The 26,796-nt window shown below is 43.2% G+C and overlaps 1 protein-coding gene across 1 annotated transcript in view; it reads left to right on the top strand.

The window, feature by feature from the left end:
* The window catches only part of TFAP2D (transcription factor AP-2 delta), a 52,626-nt gene that overhangs the window by 7,837 nt on the left and 17,993 nt on the right, over positions 1-26,796 (top strand). Inside the window, exons 4-6 of the mRNA XM_006275168.3 lie at positions 9,444-9,609; positions 12,950-13,068; positions 21,452-21,593. Of these exons, the coding sequence (XP_006275230.1) occupies positions 9,444-9,609; positions 12,950-13,068; positions 21,452-21,593 (427 nt within the window). The remainder of the gene's footprint in view (positions 1-9,443; positions 9,610-12,949; positions 13,069-21,451; positions 21,594-26,796) is intronic.

The following is a 26,796-nucleotide window of genomic DNA, read 5'->3' as shown; positions in this document are numbered from 1 at the left end:
GCTCGCGTATCGATAGCTTCTCTCGCCTCAGGCAGCGGCTTTGATATGTTAATATTGCTGAGTCCCAAATTCTGCAGAGATCATATTAATGTTGTACATACAGAGTGGAGCTTTGCCTTAAAAGTTGAATATTCAGATCGCCCGTTTCAAAAGAAATCACTCGAAGAAATGAAGCTTCTATTTACAGGAGTCGTCTGTGTTTTTTAATCATTTTTTTTCTCTCTCTCTTTAAAAAAAAAAAAAAAATCGCCTCCCTTATCCTCTCCTCATTAATCGTCTCTGGCTTTTATTAGAGACTCGTTCCCTTTCAATCCCTCGCATTTTAAAGCGGAGGAACCTGCTTTCTGTTTGATTTCTTTGGCGGGGGCTGTGAGCTCCCCTTCTCCCTCCCCGGCCCCTTGCATAGGAAGCGTGGGAGAGCCGGTGGTCTCCCCTCCAAATATCGGGATGAAAAAGGCAACGCGGTGACATTTGGCCCGTGTCGTTTTATGAAATCGAGATGGCAAACTCCAAAAAAGCTCTTGTTTCGCTTTGTGATCATCCATCGTTCCCGCCCCAGGCTAATTTCAGAAGCTTAAATACTGCTATCGCCTCTGGGCCAGGAAGAGAGAAGGGCCGAGCTATCGGCAATCGCTCTCTTTCGATTGCCCTTGGCAACATAAAATACAAACTACTTTGAATCAAAACATTTTGGGGGAATTAATGTGATCTGAACTCTGCACGTTTGCAGAGATCTTGAGTTTGTCAAATCGCTTCGAGGTGACTGACATGCGAATGCGGAGCCATTAATGCCTCGCTAGGAACATTGTCAGATCTTATTTGATTAAAAAAAAAAAAGAAGAAAAAAAATCAACCCGAGCCTTACAAACCCCAGCATCAGTCGCCGGCAAAGCTGCCAATAAAATCCGGGGGAAGACGCTCCCCTACACCTCGCTTCTGCCTTTTATGTGTTTCCTGCCTCCCCTTCCTACCAGCCTGGCTGCGGCTTGATCAGTCTGTCTCCAAGTGCAGCTTTAATTGGAGATACTTCATCAGCTCGGGTCCAAGGATTGGGGAAGGGGGGGATCAAACACCCTTTATTGGGAGGGGGTTCACTTGGGCCCCGAGAATAGGTTTTGCTTTCTAACTACCAGCACTAGGCAGAGGAGGCTGAGATGCTCCGTAAAAAAAAAGGACAGGTTGCCTCTCCCTGCAATCTAGGGTCTCAGGGATGGGAAGATTGTGCAGCATACGTAGAGTCGACAGCAGGGAATGGGTTTTGCTTGCAAAATCCCCCCTCTCCCTTATGTGTCCAAGGCTGGCTAGAGTGCACCCACCTTTCCAGCTCTAGATCAACCCATTCCCGAGCCCCCCCCCCCCTTTGAAAAACCCGCAAGAGCAAAAGTCCACCCGCAAGAACAAAGGGTCTGCGAGTATGCTGCAAAAGGTTTGGAAGTGACCTAAGGTTTCCTTTAGCCCCTCAATTAAGAGCGGACAGAGGACTGAAGGGAGGGGGGGATCCCCCCACCCCTTCCACTGGGACAGTAGAGCAAGGGATCCCACTTCATCTTCCAACGTTGTGTCCTGCCCTTTATTGTCCTGTTCCTCTACTTGCTGTTCTTCCAGTCTGCCCCAGCTCTTATCTGGGGAAGCACCTCTCAATAATCTTGCTAATCCTGTAATACACCTAATTGCGTCCCGGGTCATGTTCCACCGTAATTAACACCGCGGTCCCTTGTTTTCAGAAGCCCATTTGAAACGCATTAAATCCTAAAGCGCTTGTTTAATTACCAAGCGGGGGGGGGGTTGCAGCTGAGATCATGCCCCCACCACCCCTACCTGCAACTCTCTCGGGCTGGGAGCAAGCGCCTGTGACCCGCGCTGGGTCAGGCAAGGCAATGGAGGGTTTTCCTTTAGCTGTAAACACCTTGGCTGGTTGGGAAAGGAGTTGGTTGTGGTTTTGTCGTACCCAGAAAAGCAGCGGCTCCTGGAGGAGCTAGTGGCACAGCTCTGAGGAGCACACCCTGCTTGGAAAGGCTGCTAGGTAGCCCTCGAATAGCTGGAGAGGGCTTTGTGTGCAGGGGTTGGAGGCGTCTGAGATTCATGTCACCAGGCACAAGCATCAGCTTGATCACACACACACACACGAGCAACACAAGGGTTGCCACGCAGCCGTGCTAGCAAGGAATGAGGCTACACACCCCCATGTAGGCTAAAACCAGACGATCCATTCAATTCGCGGCGGATTGCTGCAAGCTTTAACGCGCATCAAACGAGCAGCGGGACCGTCCTTTACGCGCTCTTGTTCATTGGATGGACAATCAGCTCTGCTTGGCCCCACTTCTCCCCCGGCTCTTCACAGGTCACAGGTACTTGGAGTGGGACAATGGGCTTGTAGGTCTGTAGGATCCCCCCAATAAAAGGCTTTGTCCCGGGAGAAGTCTCGTCCTTTGCGGACAGCCGCACATGAACACGGCTTGGCAAATAGCACCCGCAGCAATGGGAGCAACGCTGTCAAAACAAGCGCCGACTTTAACCCGGGACAAAGAGTTTGATCCCGGGATCCCACATTGCTCACTGTCCCACTTGAAGTATGCGAGATGAACTCGTTGCCAAGCAAGGCTAATTCGAGGTCCCTGCCATTCATTCAAGCTGCGGGTGCGAAGGACGGCACCTGGGAAGCATAACCGATTTCACACCTTGCCCCGGGATAATCAAGTGCCAGCAATGCCCCCCCCCCCATACACCCACACTTTTCCACGCGCAGGACCCCATACTCACACCCGCTGTGCCAGGGCTCTCATCACCCCCCTCCACGCTGAGCACAACACGCAGCCTGCCAACCCCGCCACCCCTCCGCGAAGAGCACAACGCGGAGCAGGCAAACACACAACACACCGCGTGCCAGGGCTGCTCACCGCGCGCCCACGCGGGGCACAGCACCCACATGCAGCCTGCCGCCTGCCAAATGTAGCAACACAGGTACGTGTGCCAAAACCTTTGGCGCAGAGAAGGGTTAGACACGTTGAAAGCTTGCAGATGTCCTCAGCCAGCTTTTGGGAAGTTGTGCTCCTTTGAGATTCATTGAGGATCCAGGGAGACGTGGGGTATTAGGAAATCCAGCCAGCCGGACTCAGGGGTCACTCACATCAAGGGGGGAGAGACTAAATCCTTTCTTCTCTGTCTCTGAACAGCTTAGGCTTCAGGCTGTAGCACCCAGATTGTGCTAAATTGAAAACAGAAACATAATTCCTAGGCTATTTGCAGGTTGCTGGCCTTGTTACTGCATCATATATAAACCCTTCTTGGCTAGCTGTAGCCGGCTGATAATTGTTTTCCTGGGGGGGAGAAAGGCCCCTGGTTTACATTGTTTTGTTTCCACTGTAGGTCTGTCTTCACTTGACCTGAATCAACTCCTTAGGTCCGAATTAAGAGCTCTTTTTTCACCTTTTTTCAATAACAGATGCCCACAATTCAAGTTGTGTATATAGGCATTTAAATAAGCAGCTAGATTTTCAAAACTTCTGATTCAGCAGGGCCTCCTTCAATGAGATAAATTATGATCAGAAAATTATCCAGCAAAAGAGTCTGAAGCAGAGTGAACACATGCCCCCCAAATCTGTGATTAATCACTGGTATGTTTAAAAATCATTTTGGCTGCGGATGCACCTCCTTTGTGTTCACTTAGTGTGAGCAGTCTCTTGAATTAAGTTATTCCAGGAATATTCATAGCAGCAGTGCATTTTATATGACCATTAACACAATTTGAACTCATAGCTAAAAATATCTTCTTTAGAAAGGATATGATTATCCAATATGACCAATATCTATATGCTATGACCAATATCAATGTGCTTCTCCAATGTGACCAATATCAAAGTAACCAACAGTGTCTGACTTGGAATTTTGGATACTGATTGTGAACTCATAACTAAGTCACAAAGTGGAAGCTAGTCACAGAAATTAAATGCTAGATATTTTAACAGATACTTAAAAAATTAAATCACCTATTGATCACTTAAACAGGAAATGGGATGAAATATGTCAGATAAATTACTAATGATTAATTGTTTCTCTCTCTATATATATAGCTATATATATATAGCTATATATATAGCTGAGCAAACAATATATATACACACACATGCACACATACACATATACACACACATGCATATGTCTATGCAAGTTGTTTGTGTTTATATATATATGTGTGTATATATATATACTTACATATATAGATATAGATATATAGCCACATATATCTATATAAAGATATATATAGATAAAATATACACACGCTAAAGTTATACAAATGTGTGTGTGTTTATATGTTCACACCCGTACATATACGCAGAGAGAGAAATTTTCATATCTCCAAATTTGCCAGATTTTCAGAACAGAACAGGGCAAGAAACATTAATAAAGGGCTATACATTATAAGCTAGAAATTTCTTTTAATGCACGTGAAAATATAAATAGAATTATAAAAGGGTGCAACATAATGTTCTTCTTTTATATAAGATAAATCCCAGGAATCCATTTGTATGCATTATATGGGCATAATATATATATATATAACTCTGCTATATTCTGAAATTTTAATTTCTGTAATATTTCTTCTAATACGTTACACTGATTCTTATAGCAATGCTCAATTGCTTCTTATTCATCCAGAGCTTCTCTTTGTCTATGTGTCGGTTACTTTGAGTAGTGACCTTCTCATCTTATATGCTGGGAAAGTGCTTTGAATATTGCAGGGGCTACAATCAACAAATAAGTATGTTATGTACATGTTCACAAACAATTTGCTACAGGCTAGGAAAATCTGAAATAAAACCACAGTGACAATAGTACAACTATAAGCCTTACGTTCCTGACATAGCAATAGTGGTTTTTTATTATTATTGAAGGGCAAATAACATAGGATATTTTAACTAATATTGGAAGAAAGAAAGAAATTTGAGAACATAGATCAACTGATCAATGGTCACTGATGTACTAAGGCCCTGATCCAATGAAGTGCTTGTGAGCAAATGCAACTTTAAACATGTCTGTGCAACTTAAAATTGAGCAGATGCTTACATGTTGAGCTGAATCATGTCCAAAACTGTTGCCCCCTACTTGGCATTATCCTATACTTCATGTCATACTAATATGAAAGTGGACAATTCAAACCAAAATACCCAAATCTCTCTTTGTGTTGTAATGTGCTGACATTTTCATGAATTTCACTGGACTATTGTATGTTTCTAATGTGTTAGTAGAGATCATGCAGTAATGTTCTTGCTGTTCTCGTTGAACGCACTTATCATTAGTGCTACCTACTATTTGCAGTGCTTATTTTGATGAATGGAATGTCTCATTTGAAGAAAGGAAAGAAATAAAATACACAAAATAACTTCCAGAGCTCACAATATGGCTCTTTTGCATGACTGTAGATAGCTTGGTTTTGACAGACAGGGGTCAGATCAAGGGATGGAAGGAAACTAAAAGCACAAGGACAGCATAAAGGACTGAATTTTGCTCCCATTTCAGCTGAAAGGAAGATGTGTGTGTCGTTCCCTCCCCTGTCCCTCTCTCCAGTTGATTTCAGTGGTGGAAAAAAATTGGGCTATAAAGGAATTACAGCAAAAATTAAAATAGCCTCTCCATTTAGAAACATCTTCTTGAAACTTTGCGGCCATCTCCTCCATCAGTGAAGTTTTCTGTACATAAAGGTGCTCAGTATTTTGCATGAATGGGTCTAGGGTTGTCCATTGCTAAATTTGTTCTTTCCATTTTGTCCCTGTTCCCAGCAAGTCTATGCTGCTTTTACTCTGAACGTCTTATTTATTGGAAGTCATGATGATGACAAATAAGAAGATAACGTCACATCCTAAAGCAGAAATGTATACGATTACATTGAATAATATATTCGACCTGTAGGCAGAGGTGGGGGGCAGTAACTGAGCCAGGAATACTAGGTACTGACTAAGGAAGTGAAAAAAAATAGCAGTTGCTGTGCTGTGGCCCTGATCACTCCTGCTGCCGAAGGTGCAGAACTGCAGATGTGAAACCAGATCCTACAAACAGTTCTCCATGTGGGTAATCTTTTATTTTGAGAGAGTGGGTCTATTTTCATAAGTAAGGTCAAATCCATACAGCATGGATCCAGTCCTACAAGAGCATACATGTTTAAAAGGGCCTTACTGGTAGGGATAGTCCTGCTAGCACTCTTCCACTGGCACCATTCACACAGGACCTTGTTTTGACACTCAGATGACTTCAGAGGGAATACCCAGTGCTCAACATTGTGTGTAACAGGCACACAATCTGCCACTCTTACTCACTTTGAGTCGAGTACTACGCTGCTTTGATATGTGGGCTTTTCATAGGAGAAAGTATTGGTAACAGTACCTGGTCCGTAAGAACTATTGAAATGAGTAAAAACTACCTACATGAGCAAGGATCTCTTGAATCAACCATTATAACACATGAGAAGCATAGGTATTGCTCTCTCCTCTGATCTTGCTCCCTGTCTGTAGCTAGAGACCTTCGAGAAGTGACCGGTGGCAAGAACAAAGTCTCCATAGATGAACTGTGATTGCCTTTTGTCATGGGAGTTGATGCAGCACGGGGCAGGTGACATATCCCTAGTTATTGTCATTGCTATTTTATGTAAAATAGTGTATAAACAGGCCTTTTGTTGCTGACCTCTGCTTCTTCTCAGTTTCATTTCAATATATTAGCTAAAAATGAGTCAGAAGGAATAAGCTAAAAATGTGTGCAAGAGGCACATAGGCATAACCTATCATCTTACACTGTGTTGTACATGTACTTTCTTTTCTCTTTTCTTCAACCCTCCCTTGTTTTATTGTTACTCGTTTTTCCCTTCTGTCTGGTTTAGAGTCTGGTCTTTAGTCCCACTGTCCCCAGTGGGAGTATTCATGTGAGCAAGAGCTGCAAGGCTGGGTTGTAGGATTGCAAACCCTTTGAGATGAGGACCCATCTTTGTCTGGAAGGCACCGCACCGCTCTATGTTGCTGTAATAATGAATAATTAATATCATGAAATAATTATATGCAACAGATTTTACCTCCTCCTAATTTGCAACTTGTTTTCTAGGTTCCTAAAAATTGAATTTGGCTTCTGCAGTTTCTTAAAGCAAAAGGCATTTTTTTTTTTATCCTATACCTGTTCATCTCTGCACTGCTTCCAATAGGATCTCTCTGCATATTAATGGTATTTTTAAATATTTAAGACTGCAAATATTTACCCTTATATAGTAATGAGAAGGTTTTCAAGAAACTCAGATGAGAGGATGAAAGCCAAGGTGGGACCAACGTGTTTTTGTATTAAAGGAGCAATTATTTATTCAGTGTAAATTACTTGTGCCCATATGGGTTTAACTGAACAGAGAAAGAGAAATATTAATATTTCATTAATTTCAGTAGTTCTATTGTTTGTAAAATATGCAAATACATTGTCTTCTATCTTGAAATATGTATCTATAGCCATAGTTTTCCTCTACATATGCATATATATGCCTGTGTATGTGCATATGTCAGTATGGAGAAAGGTATCAGATAAAAGAAGGCACCAGATTTTTATCACTTTTTACAAACACACATGGCAAGCCAGACATTTTTAAAATGCTCACACAAAACTGTACATTGACTTCTATGAAAGTGGGCCTGGAAGGTGCACAGACGCTACCTCATGCATGTGGCATCTAACTTCTCTACCTCAACACCCCTGTGCATGCTTAAATCAGGGATGTGGAAACTTCAGAGCTTGCACCCCGCAATCAAGGGATATAAAAGTTGATATTCCTATATTTTACCAGAAAAGCAGAGGCTAAGGTCCCAGTTCAGAGGAAAAAAAATCTGTATTCAGGAAAATAAGCCCACACTTAAGAGCTTCTCTAATTAGGTTCTTAGCTAAGTGAGGTTTCTGTTTTAAAACATTATATTATAAATGTATATAGCAAAATGTGCTTCCCCAGCTTTTGTTACAGTGTAAGGGTTGCTAATACCAATGACTTTAGGCCAAATTCTGTCTTAGTTTAGCATGCTTTACTGACTCTAACAAGCCTAATCATAGGTTACGTTCTTTCATCTGCGCCAAAGTTGGAAATCACCTTACTAGATGCTTAGTCCTACCTATTTAAAGTGTTACTCAGTGTGAACATAGGCAGCAGTGTTTGGCTTTATAGTGAGCAGGAATCAGACTATCATAATCACCTTGGAAAAATAAGACGATAAATTAAGAAAAATAAGGCCAGGTCTATGGATGCAAAGATACCAGAAGGAAGAGAGCATTGACTGGACATATAAGATATGACAAATTCTTTCACTTTTCCATGAATATTTAGCAAAAATAGATTAATTCTACTCCATTATGGGCTTTGTCATTCTTTTATGTGAGTTTCTTCCAATAATGGATTAAGCGATTTTACTAATATCTATCAGGGTATGAGGGTTTTTTTTTTCTTTTGTTTATGGATGAGAGAAACTTTTTGTGTGGTGGTTGTCTTTGTGTAAAATTTTTGGTCGCTTGTTCCTAAATGCATGCTCTGTGCTTATGGTGGGCTGAAGGAAGCCAAGTTGCAGATGGAACAGAAGGTAGCAGTGTTTATGCCGGTTCTTCATTTTTATGGGAATTCACTCAGCAGTCTTGGACTAGTTCCTAAAAAAACTGGATCTGAGCAGATGAATGATACAGAACAAGGTTATGGGCCATGAGTTCCATCCCTTGGCTTTTGGCGATCTTGTAGAGATCCTGGGACCTAGCCAAAGAGTTGGTAGTTTCAATAAATAACTAGGGCCAGAACTGATCTGATTTAAGGCAATATAATTCATTGGATCTGTGGCGATTTACACCAGCTCAAAATTTGGCTTAATGGTAGGAGGACTGTATGAGGGTTCAGAAACCTAAGAAACCACACAGGGGACATGAGCACAATTATTATTACATAGTCAATTCTCCTGGACAAAACTAGGTCACTGTTGCTTCTCAATGATCTCACACAGTTGTTGGGAACGTTAAGATGCATATTTATAGCAGTCAAGGTAATTAGCCATCAGGAAAGATTCCCAAGGGATGTCATATATTTTCCATCATTCAGGGTTTTGAAATCAGGCTTGGGTATCTTGCTATAATCCAACAATAAGTTGTTCTCATACTAGATGCAGGAGTCATTGGGTGACTTTCTATGTTCTGTATTATACAGCAATTCAGACTATATAGTCATACTGTCTCATTTGCCCTTGAAAAACTCTGTCCATGGCTTTGATTCATTTTTCCTTCCTATTAAATGTCAAATCTAGTCATTGCTCTGTAAACCTTTGGAGCAATATTTTCTTTTAAACAAAAATAGAGTTGAATTTAGTACCAATACCTGTCTTTGCCAAAGTACAGACGAACATTTCAGGAAGTGGTCCACTGACTTCTTCCACTAATATGTGCCTTCTGTTTTATAGGTGGTACCTGTGTTGTTAACCCCACTGATCTGTTCTGCTCTGTGCCCGGTCGCTTATCTCTGCTCAGCTCAACCTCTAAATACAAAGTGACCATTGCAGAGGTGAAGAGACGACTCTCTCCACCTGAATGCCTCAATGCTTCCCTCCTGGGAGGGATTTTGAGAAGGTAAGTTGAGGTCAAATGTGGCAGAGTCAAGACAATACAGTCACTGCTTTCCCAATGGATTTTTTTCCAACAACTTTGCTTCTGCTGCTGTAATAGTTGGTCGCATCTAGAACGGTAGAAAAATAGAAGTAGGGAGTAGGAAAGGTTTCTATGGGTAGTTTCAACAAAAACTAAAAAAATTTCTTGTAGAAATTTTCCACAGAGGATTTTGACATGTCATTGAGAACATGAAAATTAAGAAGCCTTTTATTTGTTGTTTTTAGGTTTTACATTTTTATTGTTTTGTAAAAAGTTGAAATGTTCCCTGGAAAGCAAATATACCCTCAGGTTTGGGTTGAGAACCAATTTTGATGGACATTTTTCCACTAGCTCTTAGACTTGCAAAAGGCTTCTTTACTATAAGGTTTGGTGCTGCTCAGTTCTTTACCCCAGCCAAGATAAAGCAAGGAGGGGCAAATTGTGGGGCAGTGAGGGAGGAGACAAGGGAGTCTTGGCTTTCCTGAGCCCACTCGCCAGCCCAGAGCAAAAGTCTGGGAGCTCCAGAGAAAGGAGGTTGGTATAGACATAGGTAGCTTTGGGGTATCACAGTACCCTTCCTCAGGCCTCCGCTACCAACCAGAGTGTGGGTCCAAAAAAGATATCGCCCACAAGAATTCTTGTCTCTGACACATCTCTTGGCAACAATATCATCTTAATACCAAAGAAAGGAGGGAACTAGCAGACTTCATCTCATACAGCAAGCAGGAGAGGACTGCTGCCTATATAGGTGTCTGCTAGCCGCAGGAATGCCTGGGGCAGCGGTATAGATGGTGCAGAGTAGGTAATGCCCTTTGCTTCGAGTTATACCAGAAGTTGCAGCCTATCTCACTGAGGTCACCTAAGGCCAGTGTCTGACCTCCATACTAATGCTGAAGATCATTTTACTACCCAAGAAGTAGGACTGTGGTTGGAGAGCAGTTACAGTGTTTCGTTACAGCTCCAGCAGTGGGAGTTTATGCTCTCTTGTTCAGTCAACCCAGCTGTAAATGTGGAACACATCATTTGGGTTAGGGAATCAAAGGCAGCCAGATGCAATCCCATGTGTAGTATCGGCTACAGAAATGAGTGTGTCTTAATCAAGGTGGCTCAGTAAATCCTTACGTGTAGGCAAACCTAAGACCTTTCATTTTTGGGCTCGAAGCGCATCTATACATGTGTTAAAGACATCTATAGATGTGCTCTGGGAGACAGGGGGTGGGCACTTTAGTTAGTGAGCTGCGCTAATTAAAAGCACCATAATGTGTATTAGTGTCCCCACGCTGAGAAGTGATGGTGGGGCACTTTGCACTAAAACTCCTTGAACGAGCTTCAGTTTAAAGCTCCCTGTCTCCATTTTCCAGCGTGGGGACACTGATACACATAAGGCTGGAGGCTGCTGGATCACGCTACTTTCCCTGCAGACTCGAGTAATCGGCAGACTGGGATGTGCTGTAAATCCAGTGTGTTGGAGCAGACTCGCTTAACTGAGCCTGCTCTGACATGCTGGATTTCCAGCACGTCGGAGAAGTCTTGCTGCACATGGATAGGAGCCCTAATTAGTACTTTACTGGGAGTCATGGGCTAAAGTCTAGATCCACAAAGGATTTAGATTACTGGCTCCCACCAAACCGCCCTTATCAGGTGACTAAGGCCAAAATGTAGATCCTCAAAAATTGACTTAACTCCTGCCGAATTTTGAAGGCCTCCAAAATCAGCTGGAACCAAACTCATTTTTTTGCCAGTAAAGGTCCCTAAGTATCTAAAGATCTACCTAGAATGGCTTGAGTCCCGACACCGTGTGTCCAGGACACTAAGCTTCCCCACCTCCTTCCCCCAACCCCAAGCTGCACAAGCTCTACCTCCTCTGTAGACACCAATCCAGTGAGTACTTTTGGAGCAAGGTCACTGACATAGTGCTGACGAAAGCATGAGTGTGAAATGCCAATAGCACAGTGGTTTGAGCACTTGCTCATGAGATATGGATTCCCCGGTCTGAGGGAATGGGAGCCTGCATCTGCTATTTAGCTGCCAAGATATTCAAGTTTTGGAGAGCAGGGTCCTTCATTCCCTCCTGTTGAAGTGGTTCCATTTTACACGACCTAATTCAACATCCAGCAGGCCTAAGGGACTGAGAGAGCGTGAGGATGACTGTGTTGCCTAAAGTTTAGGGTACTCAACTGGGAGGAGGGAAAAGTGGGTTCCATTCGCTGATTCAATGACTGCATTAGTATTTTAAATGAAGTATTAGTTGGAGCAGAAACTGGAACCCAGGTCTCCTGTCCCAGGCAAGTGCTGTAACTGGAAAGAGTGATGCTCACTCACTCTCCTTCTCTCTGGCCCAATGAATATTTAATTATTCCATGCAAAGTGATACATCTTTGACAGGAAGGATTGAGACAGCCCCACCCTGGGATGCCCTATAGCCTGGGGGTAAGAGCATTCTCCTGGAAGATGCAGCTTCAAATCCCCTCAGGCAGAAACAGAAATTGAACCGGGACCTCCAGTGTTCTGGGTGAATCCTTTAACCACCAAAATACTGGATAAAAGCAGGGGGTGGAGGGAGCAGCAGTCAATCAACAACACTCACTGTGTGAGAAAGGGGTAGGATAGGTGCCCAAATCCAGGAAAGTGTTCTGGGTTGTGAATTGCAATCAGAGAAACACTTCCCCACAGTCCAGTGTGGGGCTTCAGTCACATAAATGACTTCAACATTTCCTATTGCCCTCTTTAGATGGCTTCCTGCAGGGTCTTGTGAATCCTATTCTCAGGTGCCTAAATCCCTCCATGCATTACACAGGGAGACGAAGGGCAGAATTCTGTTTTCACCTAGTGGGTGACCAACGTACAGCTTGTGGCTCACTCCAAGCTACCAGACTAAGAGAAGTATATGTTCTTGCACTTCTGTACCAACAGCAGTGCAAGAACAATTCAACACCCTCTGGGTGTGTAAGTGCTCTCATTACAGGAAGTGAATTGTCCTCTGGAAACACTCAGAGTTCTCAGTTCTGCTCTCGCTGCCTAACTCAGGGCTAAGAGGTCTACAAGGCAGCAGGATGCCAAAAAGTTACCTGCTGCTCTGAATTGTGATGCCTAAATGCTTTTGGGGATCAGGCCCTAAGTACCTTCCCTGTGTGAGGAAGAGTATGAGGATCAGACACTGAGAGAGTTTCCAGTGAGATCAGCAGGAGCAAATCCTCCATTTGCAAAAGCAGTGACTGTCATTTGTAGACTGGTATTTCACTTAAAAAAAAAAAAAGAAGAGAGTAAAGAGAATAAAACTCAGGGTGATTTTTTGAAATGTATTTTACTTTTCTCATGGCAGAGCAAAATCGAAGAATGGAGGGCGCTGTTTGCGAGAAAAATTAGACAGACTGGGATTGAATTTGCCTGCTGGAAGAAGGAAAGCAGCAAATGTCACCCTCTTGACTTCTTTGGTAGAAGGTAGAGTATAACATTGTCATGTAGTAATGCCATCATGCAATAAGTTACACTGATGCAATGCTGTCCAGCCATTCGATTAAGTTTCATTGTCTGCATTTCAAACAAAGAGGTGAAGTGACTTGCCTGAGGCCATAAATGGAAATCACTGGCAGAGACAGAAGTCAAACTTCAGCCTCTTGACTCCCAGCCCAGTGGGTTACTGCTCCTTGCCACTTCCCCTCACATTTCTGTGTGATCTGCTCTAGGGATCTTGCAACTTAATCCAAGATGCTCACGGTTCCATTGCAAGGTAGGTATTCTATGCCCATTTGGCAGATGGGATATTTCATCAGCGAATGTTTTCATTTTTCTTTGTGACTTTCCAGGGAATGGTCCAAAATCTTGAAAATTTTCATGAAAGTGCATAGTTTTTGACCAAAAAAAAAAAAAAAATCACAGAAAAGCTCCTTTTAATTAGCTCTTGAGTTGACTCAGGGCTGTTCAGGATTTTCTATCTGTTCTTTACTATTTCAAAATCATTTAACAAACACACCCCACCCATTGTGGTTATCCTGCAGATTGATCACAAGCAGCTCTGTAGACCTGAGAAATGAGCTCTTGGCTCCCACTGAAGTAGAGATGCTTCCCTCCTCACAGGATCATGTCCTTTCAGAGCTGGTGAATGTGGCTCCCAGCTTCTAACTGTGAATGTGGGATGTTTGCCACAAGTAGGAGGCAGGGATGAATCAATGGGGGTGCAGCACACTTTGGAGGGTCTCAATTTCTCTTGTGATTGAGTCCATTGAGCAAACTGGGCTCAACTCTGACTTTGGCCTTGTCCCCATTATGGATTTTCCATCATTGTAGCTGGTTGTAATCCAGACAGACCTGTAATGTAGATGAAGCCTTAAAATATGCACCAGTCTTTGGGGTAAGAGCCATCCTTCCCTTCACGCACCTCAAAAGGACTACTCATGATCTTAGCATACGAGAGTAAAATAGAGCTATGTGACCACTTACCGACTCACAGGAACAGGTGGGCAGAGACAAGGTGTGTGGAGAGAGAGCTCATCCCATGAATTTGCTGGTATGGGGATGGTGGGATGTAGTAATTTATTGTTGGTGTAAACAGGTGGATTATTTACCCCTTGGAGTAAGTGGGGAAATTTAGTAGGAAGTTGAGGTTAGCAAGGTGAGACCCACACTGGGCTTTATCCTGGGCTACTGCCAACACCACTAACAAGTTCACAATACTGATTCTTTCCAATCGATGACCAGGAGGGAGTGAACCTCTAGATTGCAGCAAGTCCCAGCATAGTCATACTGATGAGGCAAAGTTCACTTTCTGCCCAATATTCATTTAAAAGGAACTATTTGCAGGAGCATTGCTGCCATGGGGCTTGTTCACTAGAATATGCATAGAAAGTGAACACCAACGACATAGGAACAAAGCCAAATAGACTTCAACCTCCTAGCTGAACAAGTGCTCCTCGATAGATATTTGGAGGTATCTACCTGGCTCTGTTGGCATATAAATCATATTCACCTTATGTACCCCTGGAGTATTGGATTAGCACAAGTTACTCTCAATTACTACACGTCCACCTTTTAGTACCCTCACTGTGAGGATTATGCTCTTGGGGAAGCTTCCATGGGAACAGCACATCAACTTCAGCATCCAGAGGAGAGTGAGAGGGTTACAACAACCACAAAATTAGGACCCCCTGGGACTCTGAATGCTGGAAGTTGCAGAGAAGAGTGGGGCAGGGGATGAATCAGTCCATATGTCCTGCATTAATACTGTTCCTCCATTCTGTAACACTATGAGAGACAGGATGCTGGTGCCAGAGACCCTGGCATCTCCTATGTTACGTTCGTACAGAAGGGACATATTTGCCCCTTGCATGTGAAGTCAATCCCTGGTTTTATAGCCAAATTCAAATTCTTGTTAAACTCCCACAAGCTATAAGTTGTTCACATGGACCTTGCAACAGTCATCCATGCTTGGTCACATCTGTGTGTAGACATGTATGTGGCTCTCAGAATTTTATTTTTCTTATTACTGTAACAGCTGAGCACATTGCACCCTTCAGTGCACCCCTGGGGCGTAGGTGCACATTAGTGTCATTATTCTACAGGCTGGGAACAGAAGCATAGAGAGATGTAGGCCTCAATTCATGAAGGTATTTAGTTGCCTCACTTATCATGGATTTAGAGACCTTCACACTTCTGTGAATCTGGTCATACGTGACTTGATCACGGTTACAGATGAAATTTGTACCAGAGCAAAGCCTCCTCTTATTCTGAAATGGCCCTAGGCTGTTGGACATGCTGCTAAATCACACTGCTATTTGGGGAAGGACTTTGCATCTTGGGTGGGAAGAGGTCAGGTGAAGATGTGGATTTTGCGGAAGCTGGAGTGGAGAAATGTTGATTGTTTTGTGGATTAGCTTCTCTAGGGCAGAGGAAAGTTGCTGGCTGGCTTCAGGTCTGTTTGTTTGATGAAGATTTTATTCTTTCTCCTCTCTCTGGAGCTCAGGTTAGGCTTTTTTTCACATGGTTAGGCTGAGTTCAAAACAAATGAAGTTGGTTGAAGGTGATGGATTCAAGAGGGTGCGAGCTCAGTATTCCTAGGTCCACCGTAGCAAAAGCACAATTTCCCACTGAGGTCGAGGAACTAGAGTTTTTACTGTGATATCTTTTCTTGGTTGAGACATGTGTGAGACAAGCTTTCAGGCACAAAGCACCCCTCCTTCGGTTCAGGTACTTTGTACCTAAGAGCTTTTCTAACACTCCTTCCAGGAATGCAGTTAATCCAATAAAAAGATATCACCAAAAAACCCTTACTTCTTGCTTATTTCCTGGACCATCACAGCTGCAACAGCACTTCATCCTCATTGATGTAGGACATGCTTGCAGCACACCCACAGCATGTAAGTGTAGCTCTTTGGTGCTCTCTTGCGGCTGGTTACAATAGAGGATTTATGAGCTATTCCTTCAGCAGTCCCTTCTCACATCCCCTGGGACCCTCTGCATTGATGCTTGCTCTCACAGAGAACAGAGTCACTTTTTGAAGGAAACTTCCCAGAGTCAAAACTTGTTAGCTCAAGAGAGCTGGGAGCCAGAAGGATGCTGGAGTGCAAATGTCACCTTTGCTGGGATGGGGTACTAAGGTACTAACAGGGAAAAGAACGGTACAAGGTACTAACAACAAGGTACTAAGGTACTAACAAGGAAAAGAAAAAAAAACCCTGATTTCCGATAGAGGAAATGATCTAAGTAATTATCAAACAGTAAGAATTTTTAACAGGATTAAAAAAAGGACAGAAAAAAATCCTGGATTTTTCTTCTCTCATCTCAGACCCAATTGGATTTTACACAAAATTGTCTTGGCCATATCCTTCTGTTTGGGATACACGGCACTGCACCTCCCAGCAAACAAGACAGCAGGGAAAGCTTTCTCCTATCTTGCTATAAGCCAAACTTTTCTTCCTGTCCCTTCCTTTTGGTGTCACATCCCTTCCCCTCCCAGTTTTCCCATTTTGGAGTGGACAGACACACATCTGACCTCACAGCTGTACTGGAGGGGCAAAGCCAGAGGAGGTAAAGGCAAGGAAGAGATGCTAGGCAGTTCAGCTTCAGAGCTTTCCCCTCCTGGGACGTTGTCTCTGCCTTCACTCCAGATAGATGCATCCTTCAGTCTTGGCTAGACTCGGGGGAGTTTCATGCTCCTTGAACCTGCTGGCGGAAGCCTGTCAAGGTACACAGGCTGGTCCCTGAAGCAGAGCTTTCCAGAGCTGCCTGTGCCAGGTCTGCTTCAGCGACTGTCCCTTTCAATCATGCAAAGCATCTTGGTCAGTTGTCAAAGGGTACGGGAAAGTGTTTTCATTTGGTGCTGTCTGTAGCAGCAAACAAAGCCATGGCCTAGATTTGACAGGAGGCAATGAATGATCCCCGACCGCATCTTTTGTCTTTGGATCAGGGAAGTGCAGTGGACACTAGGAGTGGAGTGATTTTGTGTGTGTGTGCGTGTGTGTTTGAATCAGGAAATCAATTGCAAAATTGGGAGGTATAACGGTTCCCACTTTTTAACACTCCACTAAAATAAGCAATTAGGTGGTAAAACAAAAGGAAGAAACTGAGAGATCAGATGAAACGAACAATAGGAGCAGTGTAGGAGTTTTCCAAATTGCCGTTATTTTCTTCTTCTTCTTTTTTTTTTTTTTTTATGCAAGTGTCACTGATGGAGGACAGGGAAAATGTTTTAATGAAGCTTCATTCAGTCTGTTTCTCAGGTATCTACCAGACTTTCATACAGGGAGTACAGAACTCGGCAAACAGCAATATATATTTTAAAAAAAAATCCATGTAAAGACTGAAAAGTAGCATACATATCAAGAAATTAAATCTTCATGTAAGAAATCTTCATGTAAGAAATGGTATGCTGAGGTTGGGGGGAAATGTGGACATCTTCAAAGTGAGGGTGTGTAGAAACGTTCGCTACAGGTTATAATATTTGGAAGCTAAAGTTTCTATCTTCAAGAATCCGTTTTATAGGTCATGTCTCAATTAAAGAACCTATGACATATAAATTAGTTTTCTCTTTCCAATCAACATATAATTCTTGAATTATATGTTGAATAATTCTTGAAACATTTTTTTAAACTGCGGATGTGCAGGTGTGTGTGTGCATATATGCACGCAACAGGGGTGTAGGTTATAGCCGTGTTGCTCTAAGGACATAGGCAGACAAGGTTCTTTGGGTGAATCTGATATCTTTTATTAGACCAACTTAAATAGTTGGAAAACAATTATATGCATGCAACACATGCAGACATATATACACCTCCGCATAATTTGTGTGTATGTATATGTATCATCATATTTCATCAGACAGCTAGATAGCAGATAGACAAATAGATGGATCTATCTAGCAAAATATGCTGCCAGGCTGAGAGATTTGTACACGCCCTGTTATACCTTATTTATACTGAAGTAGGACCCGACCACAGTTGGAATCCTGACTCAAGACACAAAATCAAAATTATACTGGTGTGTGTATTCAATGACGAAATAGCAGTTATAAGAGCTATCGTATTTTCATTCATTTTTCTGCTTGTATTCAAATTCTATTAGTATAAGAGCATGCCTAACTTGAATCACACTGAGAGACGTGCTTGCATACCTTGCTGAATCAAGGTGTTAAATGTATTGTAATAACCCCTAACCTAAAAGATCCAGTTACGGCCAGGGGATTGCTGTCCAGAAGATAATCATTTCATCTAGCAAGAATGCTCAAGGCTTTCAAATGTGTCTTTATTCCACACTGCAGTGGAAATAAAACATGACAAATGTTTCTATGAAGCAGAACCGTGTCAAGGTGTCAACATAAAGCAGGCTCATGGGGTTTCGCAAAGCAGAGAAAGGGGCTATGTTTGAACTTGGTGGGTGAGCGATAATGTCACTCTTGCTAAAATTATCTTGTTTGGATAGCTACAGCTGCACTTGAATTATGTTTAAATGCTTTTAATAACTTCCCAAATCCAAAGCTAGAACTTTTCCATGTATCCTCTCTCTGGTTGGAAGTGACCGCAGATCCATGAACCTCAAAAACCTTCATCTAAGCTACAACCTCACGACAAAATGGTTTGACTTAAGCTGTGTTCTGATCAGTTTGAGATTAGCGTTCCTTGATCTTGGATGCTGTATAAATAGTAGAAAGCAGTGTCTTCCTCCAACTCTAAAACACATATAGGTGGCTGGGCCTTTGCTTTGCTCATTTTAGGAGCATCCTCCTTGCATCTCACAACCAGAACAAATACTTTTTTTTTTAACATATAAAGTCAGATTTAATTTTAAGCACTGATCTTTGCATGCGAAAGTGATTGTGCTTGCAAAAGTTGTTGTTGGCCCTGCATTTCTTTAACTGATAATGAGCACTTGAGAGTTATATGCCTTTACTGATGTCCAGAGTATGAGGGATTACATACTGATACTGAAGATGTTCCTCTAGTAGACAAACTTAAGGGAGAATAAGGATGTGGTGGCAGACCCTGTGAGGGAAAACATATTAGAGTGATTTATACCTCCAGGTGTAAGGAATTTGCTGGACTCTTGACTGTTCACTTAAGAGAAATTTCCTGGTAAATTAAACTGAGGAAAAGCAGGGGTCGATAAACATAAAAAAGGACCATTCAAGGACATGCAGATGAGGTGAACATCACCACACACCTGCACAACGCCTCAGTAATCAGAGACTAGAATTAGGCATTACCAAATAAAGCAGATCATCTCTGTTGAGATGTGTCCCAGCATACACAGTCCTCTTACCTGGGTGAAACACGTCTTACCTGTTGTCCCACCAGCAGATCTTGTAGGACAATGGGTGATGTGCTCCCTGCTTCCAGAGACACACTTCCACCAATCTGTGCACAAGCACCTGCCCAAGTTTCCCCACTTCCAGAGATGTGCCCTGGAGGTCACTAGGGGCTCATCTCTGGAAGTGGGGAAAACTGGGCAGGCATTTCTGGGGAGGCTGGAGGGTATGTGCAACTCCAGGCTGCCCGTGCTCTCCCACCATAAATACATGTTCACTGCAATCAGGCAGGACAAATGATTTCAGCCTTTTGTTGCAGCTACAAATTTGGGCATTTGCAGTATGACAAAGTGTTTGAACATCTATTTGCTTTCACTTTCTGCTGCCATAAAAATGTGTATGGTGGCACAAAGGCAACAAAAGGTGACATCTGATTGCACCCAGGCTCCCAGGCTTGGGGAAGGAGACCTGCATGAGTTTGGAGAGATGGATTCCACCTTCCAACCCTGCAGGCAGGTTGCAGGACTTTGTGGCAGCCCCTCCACGGTGTTATTTGAGTTCTAGGGCTTGAAGGGTTGCCACCATGCCCAGCCTATCCATACACTTCACCTGATCTACACACTTGATCAGCATATCCCTTGCCGTGACCTAGATAGTTTTTTTGCCTCCTCTAAGCTCTATGGTGGAGAGATTTAGCAGCCCACCCAGGTGTCTGTTGTCTCTATACAGCTTCTATGAGCTAACAGTGTCATGGAAGGACTTGCATCAGCCTTCTACAATGGAGCAAAAATCCTTGGGACCATCTCTGGAAGTTTGGGTGCTTGCTGAGATGCTTAAATATTATTCAGGGAATGGAAATCTTGGCATAAAACATGTGAACATCTTTAGTTTAGCGCAGTCCCAAACTCAGCATCTTTTCCCATCTCGCTGAGCTGCATGATCATGCTCCTTTCCAGACTTCACTATCAGCTCTAAAAATTCAAACCCTTGCCCCAAATCATTTCATAACACATGAATGGAGGTAATGATACTCTGGTCCATATAGCCCAAAGAAGAAGTCACTCAGGATTGATTAAGCATGGAGGGGGACAATCTCCAGTGGAGGTGATGGGCTGGGCTGGTGGAGCACAACATTCAGTTCCTGTCTCTGCCGGGACTTCCTTTATGATCATAGGAAAATCACATGCTCCTTTTGCTGCTTTGTAAAATAGAAAAAGACTATTTCTTTTTTCTCCTTATTTGGTTTGCCTTGTCTGTTTAGATAGCTATCTCTGTGGTAGGGGTTGTCTCTTAGTTGTGTTTGCATAAGGGCCATCATACTTGGGTCCTGGATATATCACCGTCTTCTACCTTAGGTACTTAGGTACGCCTTTCCCTTAGTTAGCTAAGCAGTTCACTGCATATAATGTTTAGCCTAAGTATGCTCGTGTGAGGCAGGGAAGTGCTCCCCATGGAGACTCAGAGAAATGAAGGCTCAGATCTTCAAAATGGCTACTGTATGTCTACACTCGCCCCTGTTGCAGGCCACAAGTCTTTGTCCCCTGATGGACCCTGTGCTTACCTTCACTACTGATCCCCATCCCTCCTGCAGCAAGGATGAGCACAGGCACAGTGCATCATCAAGCTCCGCAGTGGACAGGAGCACTATGAAGGGCTGGGCATCATGGCACAGCTCTGTGCCACCAGTTCCCCGTGCTGGATCGGACCTTTGCAGTCTGCATCAGACCACTTTGTGGGCTGGATTCAGCACACAGGTTATAGGTTGATCCTTGCCCTTGAGGATCTAGGGCTAAGTGATTTGACTAAGGTCACACAGTAAGTCTGGCAGGGCAGGGAACTGACCCTGGTTCTTCCTCCTAAATGCTCGCTATTAAAAGGTCCTTCTTCTCCTCTAAGTGGCATTGTAATGCATACCATAAGTGGCCTAAGGGGTGAGAAAGTGAACCCACTCACACCAGTGTGACTGAGATCAGGAATGTACTTATACTGAAAAGACCTGTTGTTTCTCCTGGGGGGCAGCAGCAGGGTACGATTAGGAAAAAAAAAATGTTTCCTATGAACTGACTGACCCACTTTGTCTACCCACAGGGGAAGCATTACATTTGGCCAGGGATTTTGGCTACACCTGCGAAACAGAGTTCCCAGCCAAGGCAGTAGGAGAGCATCTCGCCAGACAGCACATGGAACAGAAAGAACAAACAGCAAGGAAAAAGATGATCTTAGCTACAAAGTAAGCAAGAAAAAAAAGTATTCCACACTGTATATATGCCTGGATACTTTTCATACTGAGCACTGGTAGTTTATTATGATTCGTATTACAATAGTGCCCAAAGACAGCAAATAAGATGAGGATCCCTTTGTGCTAAGCCAGTGATTTTCAACCAGGGTGCCGCATGACCCTGGGGTGCCTGAAGATCCTTTCAAGGGTGCCATGGGGTGCCACATAATGTTGGCACTGTTAGGCGTGCAAGCATGATTCACAAGATAATCCCAGAGATTTCAAAGAGGAATCTATAGTGTTAAAACCATTCTGCCCTGATGTTCTTTGCAATAGAAGAACCACTCGATTATTTTCAGTAGTCAAAAAACAAGTGAAAACTAGGAGTGGGCATTTTCTGAGGGGTGCCTTGAGCCTAAGAGGGTTGAGAATGTAGAGACAGTCGGAGACGGCCCTTAACTGAAAAAAGCTTACACATTGTCTAAATGAAGGAAGAGCATAAGCCTTTGCAGGTGTCAGACTCTGGTAGGCGCCATCGGGGTGAAGTAGTGTCAGTCACGTCAGGCGGTGCACATGCTATCAGGATGCCATCTGTGATATTATGCTATTGCTACTCCTAACACCCTCGTTCATCGTAATAAAGAGACCACCAGCTCCAGTTTTTAGTAACAAGAACTCTTCCAGGTCCACAAACAACCCTAGCACTAACATCATGCACATTCAGGCATGCTAGCCAGGTGCTAGCCAGGTTATCTGGCAATGTGACACCTGGTGCTAGCCAGGTTATCTGGCAATGTGACACCTGGTGCTAACCAGGTTATCTGGCAACATGGCACCAGCATAAAACAGCCCCTAGCTCAGTACACAGTATTCAGGGTCCCAGGCCCCTCTTTATAGACCAGGCAAAACACTTCATGTCACAGCATATGCATCCTAGTTTGCATCAAACACTAAACATCTGTAGGTGATATCATTCACATCCAGTTCTCACCAGACCCTGTGACCTAGCTGTCAGATAAGGGAGCCTGTTTTCTAAGTCACTCTACTATTTAATTTGGTGGCTTGTACTCATAGTATCCACTGTTTTCCATCTGTTGCCCTTCTGAGATGCCCAAGACCTAATACTCCTAACTTTCCCAGCATTTCTGCATGTACCATATATGGTCTGCTTTCTAGTCACCAAGGTCTATTGCTCATGCTGTTACTGAGACCTGCTGTTAAAAAAAACAACACAGTTCTACTGGAAGGGAGACATATGATTTACACTAGTTGGACCTTATGTTTGATGCCCATCCCATGTTATCGTTTTTCTTGTACTGTTAGACAGGAGATCTGTTGGCTCTTTAGAGCGCCCATCAGATGTCATCATATCCCTTCTGCATCCAGTGCCTTGCAGAGCTGAGATATGGTAGAACGATCTGTGCTAGTGCTCACAAGGGGCTATGAAGCACAGTGCTCTGCATGGGGTCTTATGGGTGGTAATGGGGCTCAGGATAGGTGTGGATCTCACTATGGATCTCATTCATGCATTCAGGCTACTAAGCCCATGGTGAAACTGCAGGTTAAGAGACAAAATGAATGCAGAGTATAGCATCATGCTCTCCCTGCCGGGCACTGATACAGCCCGATGAATTTCAGAATAACTAAATAGCGAAGATGTTGCTTCAATGCCAAGCTGCTCATGGACAGCTCATGGACAGCTGTGTACACCTTGGAGTATTTAATGGGTAGATTGTGCCTCCAGGCACAGCCCCCGGCAAAGGGCGGTCTCTGTGAGCTGTGTCACCAGAGGACTAGCCTCAGGAGTCCCCATTCCTCAGGCCTGCCCCTTCTCTCTTCTTTCTCTAGGAAAATACATGGTAAATGGTCACTGGCTTATGCCAGCAACAAATTACTCCCCAGATGGGATTAATTCTGCTGGATGGCCCACAAGGGAATACTTAAGTATCTGTCCAGTCTACTCCCATCCCATCTACCATCCCATCCCATCTTGTGCCCACTTCACTCTTGGTAGGCTATATGAAGGCTCTCAGTGGCTATCTTTTCCACTGAATGCCCTTGCACCGATGCATAGTCCCAGTTATAACCTAACTCCTGTATCACATTGTGTGTATACATCTGTAGGGGAAAAATAGGTAGAAGGGAAAGGAAATAGAAGTTTTAAATGTAAAGATGGCCTAAAGCTTAACAAATCTATTGTTAATTTGCAGAGATAGTATATTATATTTCTCCTCTGTGGGCAAAAAATACTAATTAGTGGCCTCAAGTTAACAATGCGTTTAAAAGTAAAGCTAACGTTTATTGTACAATTTACAAAATGACTACCGTTGTGTAATGGGCTGGCAAGAGTGTATGCTATCACTGCCCTCTGCTGGGTGGAGTTAGAACTAGTACACTGCATATCCCAGTTCTCATATTATTGGGTGCCCACGTGCTACAATGTCAGATATCATATACATACCTGTAATATAAGGTTGCCTCCAGAGCTATGCTAACAGTAAGCATTCACCTTTTAGCACTGAGGTCTACACTTTTGCAGCAGGAAACTTTGAGTTCTCGCCTTGCTGCTGACCTAGGCACCATGCTAGATTTCATCAGGAAGAATATGAAACTGGGGCAGCTCTGCATAATTGTGCTGCTGTCAGAAATGACACTGAACTGCATAGGTGCAGCAGACACACAAAAACATGCTTTATCTAAGGAAGGAATGGAATGAACTTGTGTTTGTGTGGATGCTTTGTCACTGCCCTCTGGTGGACAGAATCAGAACCGGGTGTCCTTGACAGACCTGGTAAGATTTTCTTTCTTAAAAATAAATGGATAGGAAAAAATGGCCAAGGAATTCTAAAGAAGGTCTACATGTTTTGTTTTGTTTTTAAATCATCTGGAATACATTTTTAAAACAATTAAAAATAATCTAAATGTTGATTTTTTTTTTTGGAATTGTCAAAAAAAGATCTAAAAAGTTGGAAAATTCTGCTGCATTTCTTATGGCGCCATTGCAATAAGAATCAGAGTAAAGCACCAGTATTTCATATGATGAGGATTATATTGAAGAGTCTCTTTCAACTCAAGGGGCAGAGGATGTTTCTTCTGTGGCAGTAAACTTTGGTGTCTAATCTTGCCAGTTCTGATTATGACTTGTATCAATTGGGAATCCCTGTTCTGGAGTAGATCTCCACTATGTTTCATCCAGCATAAATACAGAACAAAAGGCCACCCCATCCTAATGACCACAGTGAGGTGCTACCCAGTGACAATCAGGAAGTCATAGGTGACTATACTTGTGTTACAGGTGAAGGGTTGTAGTGAAAGTTGTAAGCCTTCCATTTCCTTGAAGAGGGAACCATGTTGAAGTATAACTGCAGAGCTTGAAAATCAGACTCTGCAAAGCTTATCTGCAGAGCTTGAAAATCATACAGCTATCCAGAAGTGGGGAGGAAGTAGCTTAACATAGTAACGGTATTTGCTGTAGATATGAAAGCAAATTTAAAAGATATCAACATATCATAGTCTTGCTGGGCTTTTTCAACTCTCTAAACGCTGATGAAAACCATTACAACATCAGAACTTCAGAGCCACAAAGGTCTTGTGGAAACCTAAATTATTGGCACATGACCAGATCGCACTCCTTAGAAGTCTCCTGTTTCTTTAAAAGGTCAGACCCTCAGAGCAGCCAACCTCACTGTAGAGTCCCTCAGAGCAGACAACCTCCCTGTATACAGCTGCAAGCTTGGTCATCATCTCTGTGTCCTCCACTCCATTGCACAGCCATCATTTGAATGTATTACCTGGAGAGTCCATCTGTCCGTCCGTCCTTCCTTCCTGTTTTTGTATCAGTGAAAGCAATTAGAATTACTAAGAACACAACGCTTATCACCTGAATTCACATCTTGAACTAAGAGAAAGTTTGAGGAAGTAGCAGTCTATCCCCAACTATTCCATGTGTGGCAAAAGTGATTAAATTAACTGAATAAAATGGTTTCCTGTGAATGATGAGCAACAGATCAGGCCAATGCACAGGGCCATGCCATCTGGCCAGAGGGCCCCCCATGAATCCAGGTGTTTAGCTGTGCGGGAGCTATGCCGGTATTAATTGCCATGGTTCCCAGAGTTGTGGCAATGAACGTTGTCACCACTCCCCACGCCCAAATTTCCAGACCTGTGGATATACATTTTTATGGCATATAATGTACACCCCAATTTTTACCAGCTAGCTTTAGGGGGGAAAGGTATAGTTATATATGAGAAAATATGGTAATATGATGGTGCAGTCTCCCAAAGCAAGTAACTGGGGAATCCCTAGTGTCATTTTTTTTTTTTTTGAGCTCCCTGGAAAGAGTCGTCAAAGTGAGCTGATGCTTTTTCTTAGTTTTCATTTATAACATGAGGGTGTCTTTCTTTTCCTTCATGTACTCTTACCATGCCAGAAAGGAAGAGAGATTAGCTGAGCACTTGGTTCCATTCTGGTACTTCCCATAGTCAAAATGCAGCATCTTTTAAGCTGAGCCTTTCCAATAGATGGGATTTGGAAGAAGGGCCTGGAAAATACCCCGGACAGGCCTACTGGATACAGGAGAGCATTTGTAAGCCACTGTGTTTGACTAATTGCTGGTGTTAAAAGGATTTGTTTTCCCTCTATGGGGAAGATTCATTAAAAGTATATGCTGTCTTTACATAAATGCCTGCATAACTTTACCAAGAAAAGGGATAGATAACCGACTTGGCTATGAGTTGGCATCAGTGCGATCCTTTGAACACGTCATCTAACAGTTCCAGGTTCCCTGCCCTAAAACAAATGAACATTTTGATATTTCCAGGGCTGTCCTGGAATTCAGGACTGTGCCCTTGTGTCCTGAAGAGTCCCCACAATGAGAGTTTTGTTCTGAATTTGGAAAAATGGTCCAACCCCTGTCATATTCCCGTGTTGTCAGGCAGCATCCTGCTGAATCAGAAGACACAGTACAGTTCTGCCAGGTTACTGTGAGCTTGTAATTATACTGTTTCCAGGCCAGGGGGTTGCTCCTGGTGCCTTCCCACTCGGTTGGTGTGGCATTGTGCTCGGGCCAGGCAGCTCATTAGCCCACCCACAGCAATGCACTAAAGTGTTGTTCTCTAACCAAAACTGGAAGTGGTGCTGAATGCTCCCAGTTCTGGAGGGCTGCAATATGTCTAGGGCTGTCTCTCAGAGTTGAAACCCTAAAAAAATGTTTTT

Source organism: Alligator mississippiensis, chromosome 1 (assembly GCF_030867095.1).
Source record: "Alligator mississippiensis isolate rAllMis1 chromosome 1, rAllMis1, whole genome shotgun sequence".
NCBI classification, from domain to species: domain Eukaryota; kingdom Metazoa; phylum Chordata; order Crocodylia; family Alligatoridae; genus Alligator; species Alligator mississippiensis.
The sequence above is the reverse complement of the archived record's forward strand: the minus strand, read 5'-3'. Positions and strand labels throughout refer to the sequence as shown.